Raw genomic sequence first — 16,902 nt, forward strand, 5'->3', positions numbered from 1 at the left:
ATCAAGAAAGAAAAAAAAAAAAACAGATCTGAAAGAAAACATTCACTACACAAACTAAAACAGCCAAAATGTGCCTCATCTAGAAAAACCAAGTAGTGGAAAAACCTTAGAAAATATGTTTTTGGATGTTACCTCCTCACAAGGAGTCTGTATTAGATCCTCCCTAATATGTTTCAGGATGCTCACATGTTTAGGCGAGAGCTCCTGCACCCCCCAGAGAAATGTCAGTCAGAGAGGGAAGATAAAGAAGATTTGGGTGGATTTTACAGGGTGAAGCTCGGGCCGCGAAAATTGTATTTAGCTGAGGACACATCAGAAGCAATCTGGGAGATGAGCTCACAAATGATTAAAATCAAAAACAGTATGCATCTTCTGGAAAGCGGGGAACAACATACCTCTTTCTTGCGGTTCTTGAGCGTACTCTGAAACTTGGAAAGCTCTTTGTCCTGCTCAGCTTTAATGCGTTTGGCCTCGTCTCTGAGGCGCTCGGTGTGATCCTGCTCCAGACGCTCGATTGTCTGTTTCTGCTGCCGCTCCATATTCTCCACCTCCGTATCATACTGACGCTTCTTACTCTGACAAGACGAGAAAACAGAAATTATAAAGCATATCTACAAGTATTGCTCCTACAGAGCCACTCAAAATACTGAGACAAATAGAAATAAGTAGGGAGAAGACAGTCAGAAGACACAGACAGAAATCGGTTCCAGGTAATGTAGCTTAAAATACTGACCGTCCCTTAATAATCAGACACAGATTACGCACCCTAAATATAACGACACTGCTGAGCATGTGACGTAACTCAGTAAGGTTCTTGCCAGTGTTTCTGGTTTTGGTGACACCATTAGTCTCAGGAGTGCAAACAATGTTTGATTATTCTAACTAAGGCTATTAGTGTAATAAACACCTGAAAATCACACCAACAGAGTATCTTGACAGGCTTTTGGTTTCTTATGTGGCAACAGTGCATGGTTTCAAGGTGCCATTTTAAGAGTGATCCCAGTGAATAGTTGTTTGATTGTACTTGTTTTAATATGATCCAGTTCCAGCAATGAAACAGTGATTCAGATCTTAAAAGGATAGTTCACCCAAAAATGTTAATTCTGTCATTTATTACTCACCCTCATGTCATTCCAAACCCGTAAAACCTAACCAAATTAAGATATTTTTGATGCATTCCAAGAGCTCTCTGACCCTCCCATAGACAGCATGGGTCCTAACACAATCAAGGCACAGAAACGTAGTAAGGACACCGTTAAAATAATTCATGTGACATCAGTGGTTCAACCGTAATTTTACGAAGCTACGAGAATACTTTTTGTGAGCAAATAAAACATAAATAATTACTTCATTAAAAAAAAACAGATCTGAAAGAAAACATTCACTACACAAACTAAAACAGCCAAAATGTGCCTCATCTAGAAAAACCAAGTAGTGGAAAAACGGTAACACTTTACAATAAGGTTCATTAGTTAACTACATTAGTTAACATGAACTAATAATGAACTGCACTTATACAGCGTTTATTAATCTTTGTTAATGTTAATTTCAACATTTACTAATACATTATTAAAATCTTGTTAACATTAGTTAATGCACTGTGAACTAACATGAACTAACAATGAACATCTGTATTTTTATTAACTAACGTGAGCGTAGATTAGTAAATACAGTAACAAATGTATTGCTCATGGTTAGTTCATGTTAATTAATACATTAACTAATGTTTAACTAATGAACCTTATTGTAAAGTGTTACCGGAAAAACCTTAGAAAATATGTTTTTGGATGTTACCTCCTCACAAGGAGTCTGTATTAGATCCTCCCTAATATGTTTCAGGATGCTCACATGTTTAGGCGAGAGCTCCTGCACCCCCCAGAGAAATGTCAGTCAGAGAGGGAAGATAAAGAAGATTTGGGTGGATTTTACAGGGTGAAGCTCGGGCCGCGAAAATTGTATTTAGCTGAGGACACATCAGAAGCAATCTGGGAGATGAGCTCACAAATGATTAAAATCAAAAACAGTATGCATCTTCTGGAAAGCGGGGAACAACATACCTCTTTCTTGCGGTTCTTGAGCGTACTCTGAAACTTGGAAAGCTCTTTGTCCTGCTCAGCTTTAATGCGTTTGGCCTCGTCTCTGAGGCGCTCGGTGTGATCCTGCTCCAGACGCTCGATTGTCTGTTTCTGCTGCCGCTCCATATTCTCCACCTCCGTATCATACTGACGCTTCTTACTCTGACAAGACGAGAAAACAGAAATTATAAAGCATATCTACAAGTATTGCTCCTACAGAGCCACTCAAAATACTGAGACAAATAGAAATAAGTAGGGAGAAGACAGTCAGAAGACACAGACAGAAATCGGTTCCAGGTAATGTAGCTTAAAATACTGACCGTCCCTTAATAATCAGACACAGATTACGCACCCTAAATATAACGACACTGCTGAGCATGTGACGTAACTCAGTAAGGTTCTTGCCAGTGTTTCTGGTTTTGGTGTCACCATTAGTCTCAGGAGTGCAAACAATGTTTGATTATTCTAACTAAGGCTATTAGTGTAATAAACACCTGAAAATCACACCAACAGAGTATCTTGACAGGCTTTTGGTTTCTTATGTGGCAACAGTGCATGGTTTCAGGGTGCCATTTTAAGAGTGATCCCAGTGAATAGTTGTTTGATTGTACTTGTTTTAATATGATCCAGTTCCAGCAATGAAACAGTGATTCAGATCTTAAAAGGATAGTTCACCCAAAAATGTTAATTCTGTCATTTATTACTCACCCTCATGTCATTCCAAACCCGTAAAACCTAACCAAATTAAGATATTTTTGATGCATTCCAAGAGCTCTCTGACCCTCCCATAGACAGCATGGGTCCTAACACAATCAAGGCACAGAAACGTAGTAAGGACACCGTTAAAATAATTCATGTGACATCAGTGGTTCAACCGTAATTTTACGAAGCTACGAGAATACTTTTTGTGAGCAAATAAAACGTAAATAATTACTTTATTCAACAATTCTTCTCCTCCGCATCACCCCATAGCACCATTTTGGAGAGTATCACATACGTAAACAACGTATGCAACATATGTACGCGGATACATCGTTTACGTTCAGATCAAAGCGTAAAATACGTAAACAGCGCATTCGCGTACATACGTTGCATACGTATGTGATACTCTCCAAAATGACGCGGAGGAGACGAATTATTGAATAAAGTCGTTATTTTTGTTTTCTTTGCGCACAAAAAGTATTCTCGTAGCTTTGTAAAATTACGGTTGAACCCCTGATGTCACATGGATTATTTTAACGTTGTCCTTACTACGTTTCTGGACCTTGATCGTGGTAATTACATTGCTGTCTATGGGAGGTGACAGAGAACTCACGGAATGCATCAAAAATATAATTTGTGTTCCGAAGATGAACGAAGGTCTTGTGGGTTTGGAACGACATGAGGGTGAGTAATTAATGACAGCATTTTCATTTTTGGGTGAACTATCTCTTTAATATCTTTGTTTGTTCTTGCTCACCGTGACTTCCTGGTCAAAGCGTTTGTAGATCTGCTCTCTCTGCTGCTGGAGTTTGTTGCTGAGCTGCTGTTGGGCTCTCTGCTCCTCTTTCTGAAGAAGTCTCAGTTCCCTCAGCTCCTGACGCCTGAAACACATTTTACACTGATCAAACAATAAAAAAAAATAAAGGTTCTTTATTTGTATCTATCATTCCATGAAGTACCACGGAACCTTTCCATTCCATAAAAAGTTCTTTATATAAGTGGAACAAGATTTTAAAATGTTAAAATGGTATTTTTTGGGGGAAACATTTCCTTTTGGAACCTTTATTTTTAAGAATGTGCAGTATTTAAATTACCTTTATATGACATTTTTAGCTTTTTATGCAATCAAATAAATCCACCTACAAATGCTGATTTAAAATTGCTTAAGTATGAAAACGGCAGAGTTTTTTTTTTTAGAAATGGCACTATCCAGTCTAACAGGATGCTCGTCCAGGCAGGAACAGGAAGTATCACGCTTGTTTTCCCTTTAGCACATCTGGTGTTGGAAAACTGCACTTATAAACACTGCACAGGAAACTATTTGTCGCTTTGTAGTTTTTAAAAAAAACAGCACATCACCTCTTTTATTCCGTCTTGCCATGAAAGATGATTGAACACTTAAGGCCACTAGCAGTCTGTGTACATTTACCAAAAGTGATGTTGTTACAAGCAGAAGAGGCAGAAGCTTTTATCATAAAATTTCTAAAGTCATTACCAATGAATGCAAATATGATGCAAACATGAAGCAAACATGCAAATCATCTCAGAGCAGTTAAGCAGCTGATGTCTCACCTGAGGAATCTCATCTCCTCGCTTTTGGTGTCATTGTCCGTGATTAAATGTTTAAACTTGAACCCATTAACAAACAAACAAACAAATAAATAATTGGCATGTCATTTTTAACAATTTTCACAAAATTAACTTAAAACTCAGTTAATAAATAAATAAGTCAATAAAGCCTGAAATTTTTTTTTTAAAAGGTTTACAATTTTACAACTTGCCCCCATTAAGAAATACTTTTTTTTCATAAAATTTTTACTAAATTAACAATTCACAATATTTTTTTTCAATCTATTATATTTGTAATATTAAAACATTTTAATAAAAGAAAAATGCCACACTGGGAACATTTTTGAGACAACATGAGCAAATAATTTAATCAAAGTTTTGAACTGATTCACTGAACTGTTTGAACTGATTTAAAGGGCCCCTATTATGCAAAATCCACTTTTACATGGTGTTTAGACATAAATGTGAGAACACAACCACCCTACAATAATAAAAATTCACCCACTCCTCATTTTTTAATCCCCTTTAAACCAAGTCAGTCTCACTAGGCCTGCCGTTTTGATTCTCATGCAATGTGACGTCACATTATATACATACCTGCAAACTCACAAGAGGTCAAAAAGGTGACATAGTTCGGAATGTGACCCTTGTAGGGGGGTCTGGATGCCCCCCAGATTATGCACCCCCTCGTTGAAGTCCCTACCTGATTGCCTAATCCCAACCCCACCCCTAATCCTAACTCCTCCCCCACACCTACTCCTAAACCTACCAATACTAGGGGATGCATTATCTGGCAGGGTACAAATTTCGGCACTACACCGGTTCTCTCGCTCTCAGTTATGCTGCTTCTACCGTCTGTTTATTGCTGCAGATATGCAATGCAGAGAGACATATACGCGACGCCCTCTTCTGGAGACGGGGCGGGAATATGCAGCTAATTTGCATTTAAAGCGATACACTCCAAAACAGCTCTTTTTTTTTTAGACACACCCCAAAAATGACATTTTCCAGCTGTTATAATAAATGATCTGTTGGGTATTTTGGGCTGAAACTTCACAGACACATTCTGGAGACACCCAAGACCAATATTACATCTTGTAAAAAGGGGCATAATAGGTGCCCTTTAAAAAATAAAAAATAAAATAAGAATCAAACCAGGTGTAACAACACTAAAATTTAAATCAGAGGCTCCACTGAAAATGTTCAATTTTTGCTAGATCCCAAAACTAGTGTAATGACAGAAGTTGTTTCTCACCTGCTGAGAGACGGTTCCTGGCTCCTTGGATTTGCTAATAAAGCTGGAGATGGATAAGTTCAGGTCTATGCTGCTGTTGTCAGCTGAAGAACTGATCCCAGAGTCTGAGTCCTCCTTCTTCACATACCTGGTCTTCACTGGGCTTTGTTTCTCCACCAGTTCAGGTTTCTCCTTTCCCTCAACACTCTCTTCTTCTTTCAATGGAGATGTTGGAATAGGTTCATCAGGCACAGCTTGTTTAACAGGTTCTGTTGGTGTCTCCAATGAAGAAATGTCCGATGCAGACACTTCCTTTATGAGTTCACCATTGCCCACCACCTCCTTTTCCTCTTCCAGTTTCTCTCCATCAGGTTTGGCTCTTTGCTCCTCCGTTTGGACTATTGTATCAGCAGGAGTCTCTGGTTCTACAGGCTTCTCTTCAGCTTTAGGTTCTTGAGATTCCTTTGGAGATACTTCCACAGCTTGTTGCTTAGATCCAGGTTCTTCTACATCCTCAATGTGGTTCTCACTCACCTTCAGAGGTGGTTCTTCCTTCTTTATTCCAGTTGTAACATTACCATCTGGAAGTTTGGGTGTAGAGGCCTCTTCAATCTTCTCAGGAACAGACGCCAACGTGGATGGTGACTGCGGAAGCTTCTCGTCTTCAGAGCTTCCAACGCTAGCGTCAGATGGTGCGCGTTTGTGTCCAGGAAGCAGCTGAGGGAAAGATCGTTTTAAACATTTTAGCACAATACTGAAGAAGGAAAAATAGAAACATACTGCTATGTAATAAATGCAAAGGGTACCTCAGGACATTCTACAGGCCAACAGTACGCTGAATATTCATCCAGACTTAGTAGTCTACACTAGATTTAATCTATCTCTGAAAAGTGTTCTAAATTTGTTAGCAGTTCCTATAATCTCTTACCAGGTTTCCTTCATGATCTTCTTCCTCCTCTTCCTCCTTCAGGTCCTCTATCTCCTCTGTGACCTCCGCGTTGGCCTCAGCGATGAGCTCCCGCAGGGGTCGGCTGTCAGTCACACTACTCACAAACGGGTGCTGCACAGATGAAGGAAACTACTTTTACTACAATAAACATTAAAATTATACATGCAAATATTAACAAGACGGTATTAATCTCAACATTCAGAAAAAGTCAGATTACTCTGTTCCAGATAAATTCTTTAAAGCAAGCATCGTCCAACATATTTAATGTACAAGTTTTAATTTAATCTATTATTGACAATTTTCAGAAAATATTAAATAAATACATAACAATAAAATATTTTTTTATTATATATATATATATATATATATATATATATTACATATGTACATAGTACATTTTACTGTACAAAATTGTATTGTGCAATATGAAAAATGAATATGCATTTTGAGATTTGCAAAAGATTACATCTAACAATACTATTAAATTATTAGTGTTTTCAAAGATCTTGAGAAACAAATTCAGCCAAATGCCAAGGTAAAAAAAAAAGCAAACGAGAAAATATATTTGACATGAATCAACCTTCGTCTCATATCATTTTGAAGCCTGTTGGAACTGGTGGCCAAGTATAAATAAATAAACAGTGCCATTAAATTATTAGTGTTTTTAAAAATTAACTTTGACAGCCAAATTTAAATGCAAAAATAAATAAAAATGAGCCTCCACAATTAAACCAACATGGTAAGGTGGACAAGAACCACATCTAGTATGATAACCAATATGATAATGATACAATGTGCATCACTATTTGGCATTAAGAAAATAAGGCCTAATTTAGGACCATTAAGATTTATTGCATTGTCATAAGATAGGCCAAACAGGAAATGCCTGAAACTCAAGTGTTCAACAGACAAGAGGAAAACGAGCACAACAAAATCAATGTCCCATGAGGATCCAAGTCTCCATTTCTTACCTTTCTTGGCTTTGAGACCTGATGCAGACAGTCTATAGCTGGTCTGAGAATGTGCAGCTTCTTTGATATGATCACCTTAATTAGAGGAAAACTGGAGTTCTGTATTTTCAACCCCATTCAGCCTCTAACTGCAGCGTTTAGCGCTTGTAAGTAAGCGTGTGTGTATATGCTCGCCGTCAGTGCTAGGGCTGGCCTACTTAAAGCCTTGGAAAGAAAATCTCCTTTGCTGACGTCAGTTCTTAAGATGAAGGCTGGTGCAGAAAGTGCCTGACACAGACAAACTTCTAAATGAACAGCTGCTGATTCATGTGGCAAGAAAGGCCACCTGGAGCAGCAGGCGGACGAGCAGCAGAGCAGGGCTTTTATGCTGAGAGACTGCTGCTTTACTGACTCAGGTTAGGTCAAGTTTGTGTAGATGTGGTCTTAGATTATAAGTGTTGAAATAAAGGTGGGACATGTCAATTCACCTGAAGAAGTTGTGCTGTGCTCCACCTGTTGTCCACGTTCTTATCCAGCGCATGTTTCAGGAAGTCTTTAAACTTAGGAGACCTGCAGAAGGATGCAGAGAGAAGTCATTACAACTAAATAAACCAAACGGAAGTACGGGTAAAAAAAATAAAAAAATAAATTGAAAATAAATAATAATAAAATAAATGCATAAAATAAAAAAAATTATATTGCATAATCATATTTGTCTACAAAACTAATTTCAGTCATTTAAGCATTTAATTTTTGAGATCATGAGAAATCATTGTTTCCAATAGTGACTTTCATTGATCGCGTATATACACATGCACATTCACACACACGCATATAAACACAATTTTTTAATTAATATGAAATAATACATACATGCACAATTTTTTAATTAATTTTAATTTACTGTATATTTAATTGCGGAGGCTCACTTGCCCTATTTCTACATTTAGATTATTGTCGCTGTCATTAATAGCTTACTTAAAGTTAATCACTGAAAACACTAATATTTAATATTACTTTTTAAGTATTAAAATAGGTCAAATACAATGAAAAAAAAGAAAGAAATTAAGTTAAAAAAATAAAATAATAATAAATAATAAAATGTAATTATTAAAAATAATAAAAAACATCAATTTACTTTTACTAAAATGATTATTATTATTTTCAAATAAAAAAGCTTTTGTAAAATACCATTTTGAAATCTGCTGGCTCAGTAAAATAAAAATGTGGTAACATTTACTTAAAGCCTTTATGTATAATGCATTCTAAAGGCATTTATAATGATTGTTGTAATGCATTACATCTTTTCATAAATAATTTTAATCAAAATTAAACTGCATTATAACATTTAAAGGTTTGTTTGTCATGTTTTTATTGCATTATAAAACAATACAAGTTGTAACAATGAACAAATAAATATTATAATTTATTATAACTGTGGTTACAATTATTCATGAGATCATACAATGCATTGTAAAGTGCATTACAAGGCATAATTAATGCATTAAAACTACTTCTATAATGCATATTATATAAAGAATTTCAGTAAAGTGTAACCAAAAATTTTAATATACGTGACCCTGGACCTCAAAACCAGTCATAAAGGTAAATTTTTTAAAAAAGATTTAAACATCATCTGAATAATAAAGCTTTCCATTGATGTATGGTTTGTTAGGAAAGGACAATATTTGGCTGAGACACAACTATTTGAAAATCTGGAATCTGAGGGAGCAAAAAAAAAATCTAAATATTGATAAAATCGTTAAATTAAAGTTGTCCAAATGAAGTTCTTAGCAATGCATATTACTAATCAAAAATTAAGTTTTGATATATTTACGGTAGGAAATTTACAAAATATGTTCATGGAACATGATCTTTACTTAATATCCTAATAAGTTTTGGCATAAAAAAAAATCAATAATTTTGACCCATACACTGTATTTTTGGCTGTTGCTACAAATATACCCCAGCGACTTAAAGGAACACTCCACTATTTTTGAAAATGGGCTCATTTTCCAACAGGTCACATATAGTAAAAAAATAAAAAAAACAGCAGTCTGTGTCATACTATTCATATAATTCACTGGGTTTTGTACCATTTTGAAGGCTGCTGGAGAGTAGGCGGTTCAGCTTTGGCGATCTTGAGCAGAACTCTCATTGGGTTCATCTCATGGTTGGGTGGTTCGATCTGGGCCAGCTCGATCAGAGTGATTCCTAGAGACCAAATATCAGCCTTATAGTCATACGGCCTGTCCTTAGACGTCTCACACATCACGACCTCTGGAGCCATCCTGAATAAAAGAGAGTGATATCAATGTGTCAGCAACGTCAATGTGTGTAAGTACAAGTAGCTTCATTTTATGAAACTCTAACTTGCCAGTAAGGGGTTCCAATGAAGGTGTCTCTTCGCTGGATGGTCTTTGTGTTCTTGGCAGACACTCCAAAGTCCGCTGAAAAACAGAAAATGTTCTTTTTGGGAACATGCTTGTGCCACCTTTACATAAAATAAACAGTGCTTGTCTTGATATTTTATTGTCTAATGCAATGACATTCAGAATTTTTACAACCCAGCATCACAGAATAATTTACATCTGGTCACTGACGTAAAGTTTATTTTAGCTGCGGTTTAGTCTGTCATGTAAATGACCCTCCTCAGTTCCTCTTTGTAGTCTCTCTCACCCAGTTTGACATCTCCGTCGAGGGTGAGCAGGATGTTTCCAGCCTTCAGGTCTCTGTGGATCACCTTGTTCTCATGCAGATACTGCAGAGCATCCAGAGACTGCTTACAAACCACCCTGATCTGCGGCTCCGTCAGAGGCCTTTCCAGCTCTACACACACACACACACACACACACACACACGTATCAAGAAGGAAACGCTTACACACACAAATACACTTACAAAAAGATTTAAGATCATTTCCATATACTATTACTAGAATATTTCTGTTTCCTAACATTGAGTATTGCAATGAATCATTGAGTTCTTGCAATGAATCATCCCAAAATTCAGGAGTTACCAGTTTGAATCAGTTTGATGAGTACTTGACTCACAGAATCAGCCCAAGCAGTTACTGAATCAACATTTGACTCACTAACTGAACTGAAAGCTAATTTCAGTCCAAATGAAGCAAATTCATTTTGGTAGACAGGTCTACCTTTAATTTGGAAACTTGTTTTAAGGACGATTATTTTTTCTGTTTTATTTTTTAAATGGCGTTTCAATAAAAAGTAGATATTGTGATATACAAGCATCACCAACAAACATTTTACGAATCCCATGATGGAAATGTCAGCTTTCACTGCAATTCAAAAGTTTCGGGTCAGTTAGATTTAATTTAGTTTAAAAGTCTCTTTTGTGCATTTATTTGATCAAAAATATAGTAATATTGAGAAATATTATTACCATTTAAAATTGTTTTCTATTTTAATATATTTTAATAATAATTAATGCAATTTATTCCTGTGATGCAAAGCTGATTTTCAGCATCATTACTACAGTATTCAGTGTCACATGATCCTTCAGAAATCATACTAATATGCGGGTTTGCTGCTCAAGAAACATTTATTATTATTATTATTATCAATATTTCACAATATTGTATTATGAAAAGTTGTACTGTTTATATCTTTGTAAAAATAGTGATACTTTTTTTTAAGGATTCTTTGGTGAATAGAAAGTAAAAAACAGCATTTATTTGCAATAGAAATCTTTTGTAACATTATAAAAGTCTTTACTGTCACTTTTGATTAATTTAATGCATCCTTGATAAATAAAAGTATTAATTTCCTGACCCTCATTCTACAAAACAAAACAAATCTAAACTGAACTGAACTGATTGCTTTAACACAGAGGTGGGGGACTCGAGTCACATGACTTGACTCGAGTCGCAAACTAAATAATCATGGATTAGGCTACTTGCTTGCTGACTATAAATGTATGATGTTAGACTCCAAAATGAGCTCAGATTTTTAAATAAAAGTACAAATGGCTTCAGCTAAGAAACACATGAAGCTTTAAAACAGTGTTACTGTCTGACCCTCAGCACTCCGAACAGTCAGCGTTATTCATTCTCTTGAGCGCTGTGTCATTGTGGGTGAGATGTTGGTTTAGACTGAAAGCAATGAGAACACAATAGCCCACACAGTGCGGTCATTCAGTCTCAGAACTACAATGGCCATACTCAAAGCACAAGATGAGACTTTTTACAACTCTGGAAATATAGGACTGTCTGGATAACAGAATGCACTATTAAGCCTCAGTTATACAACATTGAGAGGCCTTAATTTGTATGTGGACACTTAAAAATGTCTAAATGTCATTGCAGATTGCAAAATATCAAACCAAGTGGCATCTGAAATTGATGCTATCTATATTCAAATTTAGAGGGCACTACTTCACACGGAATACTGAACAGATTTATTAATACCGATGTGTTATTTATGCTGTTTAAAGGAACACTCCACTATTTTTGAAAATAGGCTAATTTTCCAACTCCCCTAGAGTTAAACAGTTGAGTTTTACCGTTTTCGAATCCATTCAGTCGATCTCCGGGTCTGGCGGTAGCACTTTTAGCTGTAGCTTAGCATAAATCATTGAATCTGATTAGACCGTTAGCATATCGCTCAAAAATTACCAAAGAGTTTCGATATTTTTCCTATTTAAAACTTGACTCTTTTGTAGTTATATCGTGTACCAAGACCGACGGAAAATGAAAATTTACGATTTTCTAGGCCGATATGGCTAGGAACTATACTCTCACTCCGGCGTAATAATCAAGGAACTTTGCTGCCGTACCATGGGTGCAGCAGGCGCAATGATATTACGCAGCGCCTGAAATAGGCTTATTGGAAGTTACTTAGCTGGGGACTATTTTCAGGCGCTGCGTAATATCATTGCGCAGCCTATTTTCAAAAATAGTGGTGTGTTCCTTTAAACTCTAAATGGCTGATGAATAATCCAGTTCAAACATTCCTTGAATCACAGCTAAATCAAAGCCCTCCTATATCTTCATACGAAAATGGGTGAGGTTAATATCAGTCCATTTCCTGGTTCTCAGCAGGATCAGAGTAAAATATGCACACCTCTCCCAGTACATACTGTTCAGTGCACAATGAGGCAGATGAAGAAAACAGGCACTGACTGAGAGGAGAGGTAAACTAACAATGCCTGAGCTCACTGTGAGAAAATGCTTTGACTTTGATTCTAGACTTGCTTTTCTGGTAAATCTCATGAAACATCTGAAGACCATGTCCAGGTCATATTCACTTTCAAATCAAACTAAAATAATTTGATGGCCCTTAAAATGTTTGGCAGTATGACACTGTCAATTAAGCACTAGAAAAATCATTTAAATTGTGTATTATAGGGCTGCAAAATGGTTAATCACATTCAAATTAAAAGTTTTTGTTCACATAATATATGTGTGAGCACTGTGTATATTTATTAAGTATATATTAATACACACACATACATATTAAGGAAAAATATGTTAGATTTAAAGATATTATAAATTAGATACAAGTATAAATATATATATATATATATATATATATATATATATATATACAGATATATTAAAAAAATTATATATGCATAATAAATGCACACAGTACACACACATATAGTATGTGAACATAAACTTTTATTTTGAATGATTAATCATGATTAATCGTTTTGCAGCCCCAGTATATTACACTACCATTCAAAAATTTGGCATCAATAAGATTTTTTCCCAAGAAATTAACACATTTTCTTTTAGCAATGACACTTTAAATTTATTTTATATTATTTGATGTTTCAAATAAATGCTGTTCTTTTGAGCTTTCTATTCCTCAAAACCTGAAACAAATCATGGTTTCGACAAATGTTAAGCAGCACAACAGCTGATAATAATCAGAAATGTTTCTAGCATATTAGGATGATTTCTGAAGGATCATGTGACACTGAAGACTGGAGTAATGATGCTGAAAATCAGCAGAACCAAAACAGCGGACACGTGCACACAGTGGCCATTGTAAGTCCTCAAGACCGAAAGTGCACATGAAATGTGCCATTTGGGACAGAGTCAAAATGAAGGATAAAAATTTGTGCATGTTATTATTATTTGAAACTCCAAGTTTCTAAAGAACATACTGAAGTGAAGCTGGACTGAAGTGACCGGAAAGCTGTCTGAGGCCACTTCAACCTTGTTGTAAACTTCCACTGCGTCGGAAGGAAATGGCTCGAGTCTATAAGAAATCAAGCAGGATTGTCTACTATTCCTTTGTCCAATGTCTTTTCTTGTAGAAAACAAGGGTGATGATGATCTAGTCACCATGCAATATGAAGCAGATTAACATTAAACAAGATGGGCCTAATAATCTTTTTTAAAAGTAAAATTGCTGTGGAAAACACAATCAAAACAAAATCTGTGCAACAAGGAAACAATGAAACAAACTAAATCCACACTCACCCACAGCTTGCTCTCGTAGTAAAACGCGTCAAGCAGCTTGACAATATTGTGATGATCACATGATGCCAAGATGTCGATCTCCACCATGTAGTCCTCCAGCTCATCTTCAGTTTTGGTGTCAATCACCTTTGCAGCAGCAAAAATGCCTGTCTGCTTGTTTTGAGCCTGAATAAAAAGAAAGTTATATTTCAAGTTTATTTATACATAGCCCTCTAAAATATCAATCATACAAGTAAACCAGTTTAGGGTGTGTACAATATAACATTAAAAAAAGAGCAAGACTTCATTTCAACAAATATTTTGTTAGTGATGAGAATGAAAATCTGTATTAATGGTATCAAATTATGTTGATTTTTATTAGGTTATTGTTTATTGTACACATTCTGATGTTAAACTACCTGATGAATCAGACATAAATGTTTGAGGCATGACATACAAAAATACATGTGTAGACTATGTGTAGATCTCTTTTAATAACTAGCAAAACAAGCACTTTGGAGGAAAAAAAACTATTAATTAGACTCATGCAGTCAGCGTGACGAAGTCCACCCTTCAACAGAAATCCTATTCAGTGTCATTCACAGTAATGAGTCTTTCTGCAGTGCAGAGCAATGAAGGTCACAGAACAATTCGATCCAATGTACGGCTTCTGTAAGTGAGTGGTTATCTAAAGTATTTAGAAGCTAACGTGATTCAGTAGTGAAAAATTAACCAGGTCAAAGTCTGCGGTTTATTGCAGGATGATTGTGAATGTGCAGTGGTTTTTGATTGCATTTTGCCATTATGTGTGATGCAATTGCTTTTAGGGCTGTGCAATTAATCGCATGCGATTGTCATGCGCATCTCGTCAGTAAAGCCGGTTCCGTGATTAGTAGTAAATCTCCATCACCTGCTTTCAGATGGAGCGGCATGCACTACACAGAGCCGTAGTTCACTGACAAGCTACGCAATATCGCGTTCATAATCGCAGATATATCGCATTCAATTATGAACACGATATCGCCTAGCTTGTCAGTGAACCACGGCTCTGTGTATTAAATGCCGCTCCATCTGAAAGCAGGTGATGGAGATTTACTACTAATCACGGGACCGGCTTTACTGACGAGATGCGCTTGACAATCGCAAATGCGATTAATTGCACAGCCTTAGTTGTTTTTGATGTATTTGACATGTTATCAAGACATTTCATTTTCAGAATTCAAACTTTGACCATGTAAAACTTACATTCAATAAAACAAAAATACATATACAATTTGTAATGCAAATACAAATTTTTCATAAAATATAAATTAATACAACGACAAAAAATATTAATAGTATTGAAAGTGAGCTTTAAAAATTATTTTAAAAAAAATCAAGTGTTTCTAATTTAAGCAAATATTTTGTAAAAAAAAAATTTACACAGTCTAATTTTTAAGGGTGCTAAAGCCACAGTCTAAAAAGAAACAATCTTTTCTTTAACATATTTATGGCTGGTGAATATATTTGTCCAAACCATGGTAGACTGAAAAAGTGGGAAACTTGTCTGAAAACAGTCATTATTCTGTCTGTTTAGTGCCCATAGTGGTGGAGCTCCAACAACACACAAAACCTCACTGTGACGGCTGTAAATCAACAAAACCCACTGTCCTAAAACCCCAGGACCTCAATCCAAATAATCATTAGCGAGCTGACTATAATACTACTATTTACAAACCATCGCCATCATACTTGTTGGAAGCATGAAGAAGTACTAACGCCGGTGTTTGACTGTATATAGACATTATGGCCGCCTTACACTTAATCTCCAAATCACCCTATGCCACTAACAAACTAAGAACCATTAAGCCTTATAACCAGTGTTGGGGAAAGTAACTTTTAAAAGTAATGCATTACAATATTGAGTTACTCCAGAAAAAAGTAACTACTTTCGTTACTTAGTTACTTTTTATGGAAAGTAATGCATTACGTTACTTTTGCGTTACTTTTTAAATCTGGACAGGGCTTGCTTGTTTGTTTTTATTACAAGATAGATAGATAGATAGATATCAATAGAGCAATTCCATTATAAGTGCATTACATGTAGGTAACCCTATATTCCATTCATAAGAAAACCATTGGGGTCCAACAATCGCATAAAACAGATACCAACTCTTACAGCAAGAGAAGATTCATCAACTTCTTTGTTTATACAGTACCTTGAACACCTTTCCGAAGGCTCCATCCCCCAGTTCTCCCACAATCTCCCAGATTTCCTCCGGATTTGTGTCCCTGTGCACGTGATCATAGTGTTTCTTCTTCTTCTCTGCGCCCAATTTAAAGATTTTTCGGAAATTAAAGAAGGACATGGCCAGTTCCCACACGTCTCTTTCTCTGGTCGGTTGACAAAGGGAGATTTCTTTCAATGAATGTCTAAACAATCGCAAATCAATGCAACTGCTATTGCATTCCCATTGCAATCCAATACTATTCAGTCTCTTGTCTAATCGGGAAACAGTGTTGACATGTTCGTCTTTGCACGTTATAATTGGAGAGCTTGGTGTGTTACACTAGCAGTCATTTAGTGATCAGTATGCCAATGCAATAATGCACAGACAAAGACGATTCTTGATTCGAGCTATTCTTTGCTCTGAGAGCTGAAGTCCAGAAAATCGTATTTTCAAAATAAAAATAAATCATTAAAATGCATTAATCTACTGCGTGCAATGGTGTAAAGGCGATCTTGATGAATACATCCTTTCGAGGTAAACCATGAGGTTGTTGCTGTTCCTCGGAGTTTCATGGATCTGATCCGTAAAAACAGCTAGTTGTTTCTCTTTGTCTTTAAATCAACTCTGACAAGAGGCTGATCAAATGTTTGTATCTCCGGTACAATCACAGTCCTCACAGATCGTACATCCTCCGCTCCTGCATTAAAAGCGAAACCTCTCCAAACGCGTGAAAACGCACAACAGTTTTTGTTTGGAGAAACTATGCGCCTCCTGCGCGTG

The 16,902-nt window shown here is 36.1% G+C and overlaps 1 protein-coding gene across 1 annotated transcript in view; it reads right to left on the reverse strand.

The window, feature by feature from the left end:
- LOC107594449 (serine/threonine-protein kinase 10-like) overlaps positions 1-16,902 on the reverse strand; it is a 24,743-nt gene extending 7,841 nt beyond the window's left edge. Inside the window, exons 1-14 of the mRNA XM_016284504.1 lie at positions 16,111-16,902; positions 13,928-14,098; positions 10,159-10,357; positions 9,857-9,929; positions 9,576-9,770; positions 7,968-8,049; positions 6,509-6,640; positions 5,602-6,297; positions 4,350-4,405; positions 3,535-3,658; positions 2,058-2,237; positions 1,795-1,866; positions 396-575; positions 133-204 (exon numbers count right to left, since the gene is read on the reverse strand). Coding sequence (XP_016139990.1) covers positions 133-204; positions 396-575; positions 1,795-1,866; positions 2,058-2,237; positions 3,535-3,658; positions 4,350-4,405; positions 5,602-6,297; positions 6,509-6,640; positions 7,968-8,049; positions 9,576-9,770; positions 9,857-9,929; positions 10,159-10,357; positions 13,928-14,098; positions 16,111-16,260 — 2,382 coding nt within the window. The 5' untranslated portion in view covers positions 16,261-16,902. The remainder of the gene's footprint in view (positions 1-132; positions 205-395; positions 576-1,794; positions 1,867-2,057; positions 2,238-3,534; positions 3,659-4,349; positions 4,406-5,601; positions 6,298-6,508; positions 6,641-7,967; positions 8,050-9,575; positions 9,771-9,856; positions 9,930-10,158; positions 10,358-13,927; positions 14,099-16,110) is intronic.

The sequence above is a fragment of the Sinocyclocheilus grahami genome, unplaced genomic scaffold (assembly GCF_001515645.1).
Source record: "Sinocyclocheilus grahami isolate Dianchi unplaced genomic scaffold, SAMN03320097.WGS_v1.1 scaffold183.1, whole genome shotgun sequence".
Lineage (NCBI taxonomy): Eukaryota > Metazoa > Chordata > Actinopteri > Cypriniformes > Cyprinidae > Sinocyclocheilus > Sinocyclocheilus grahami.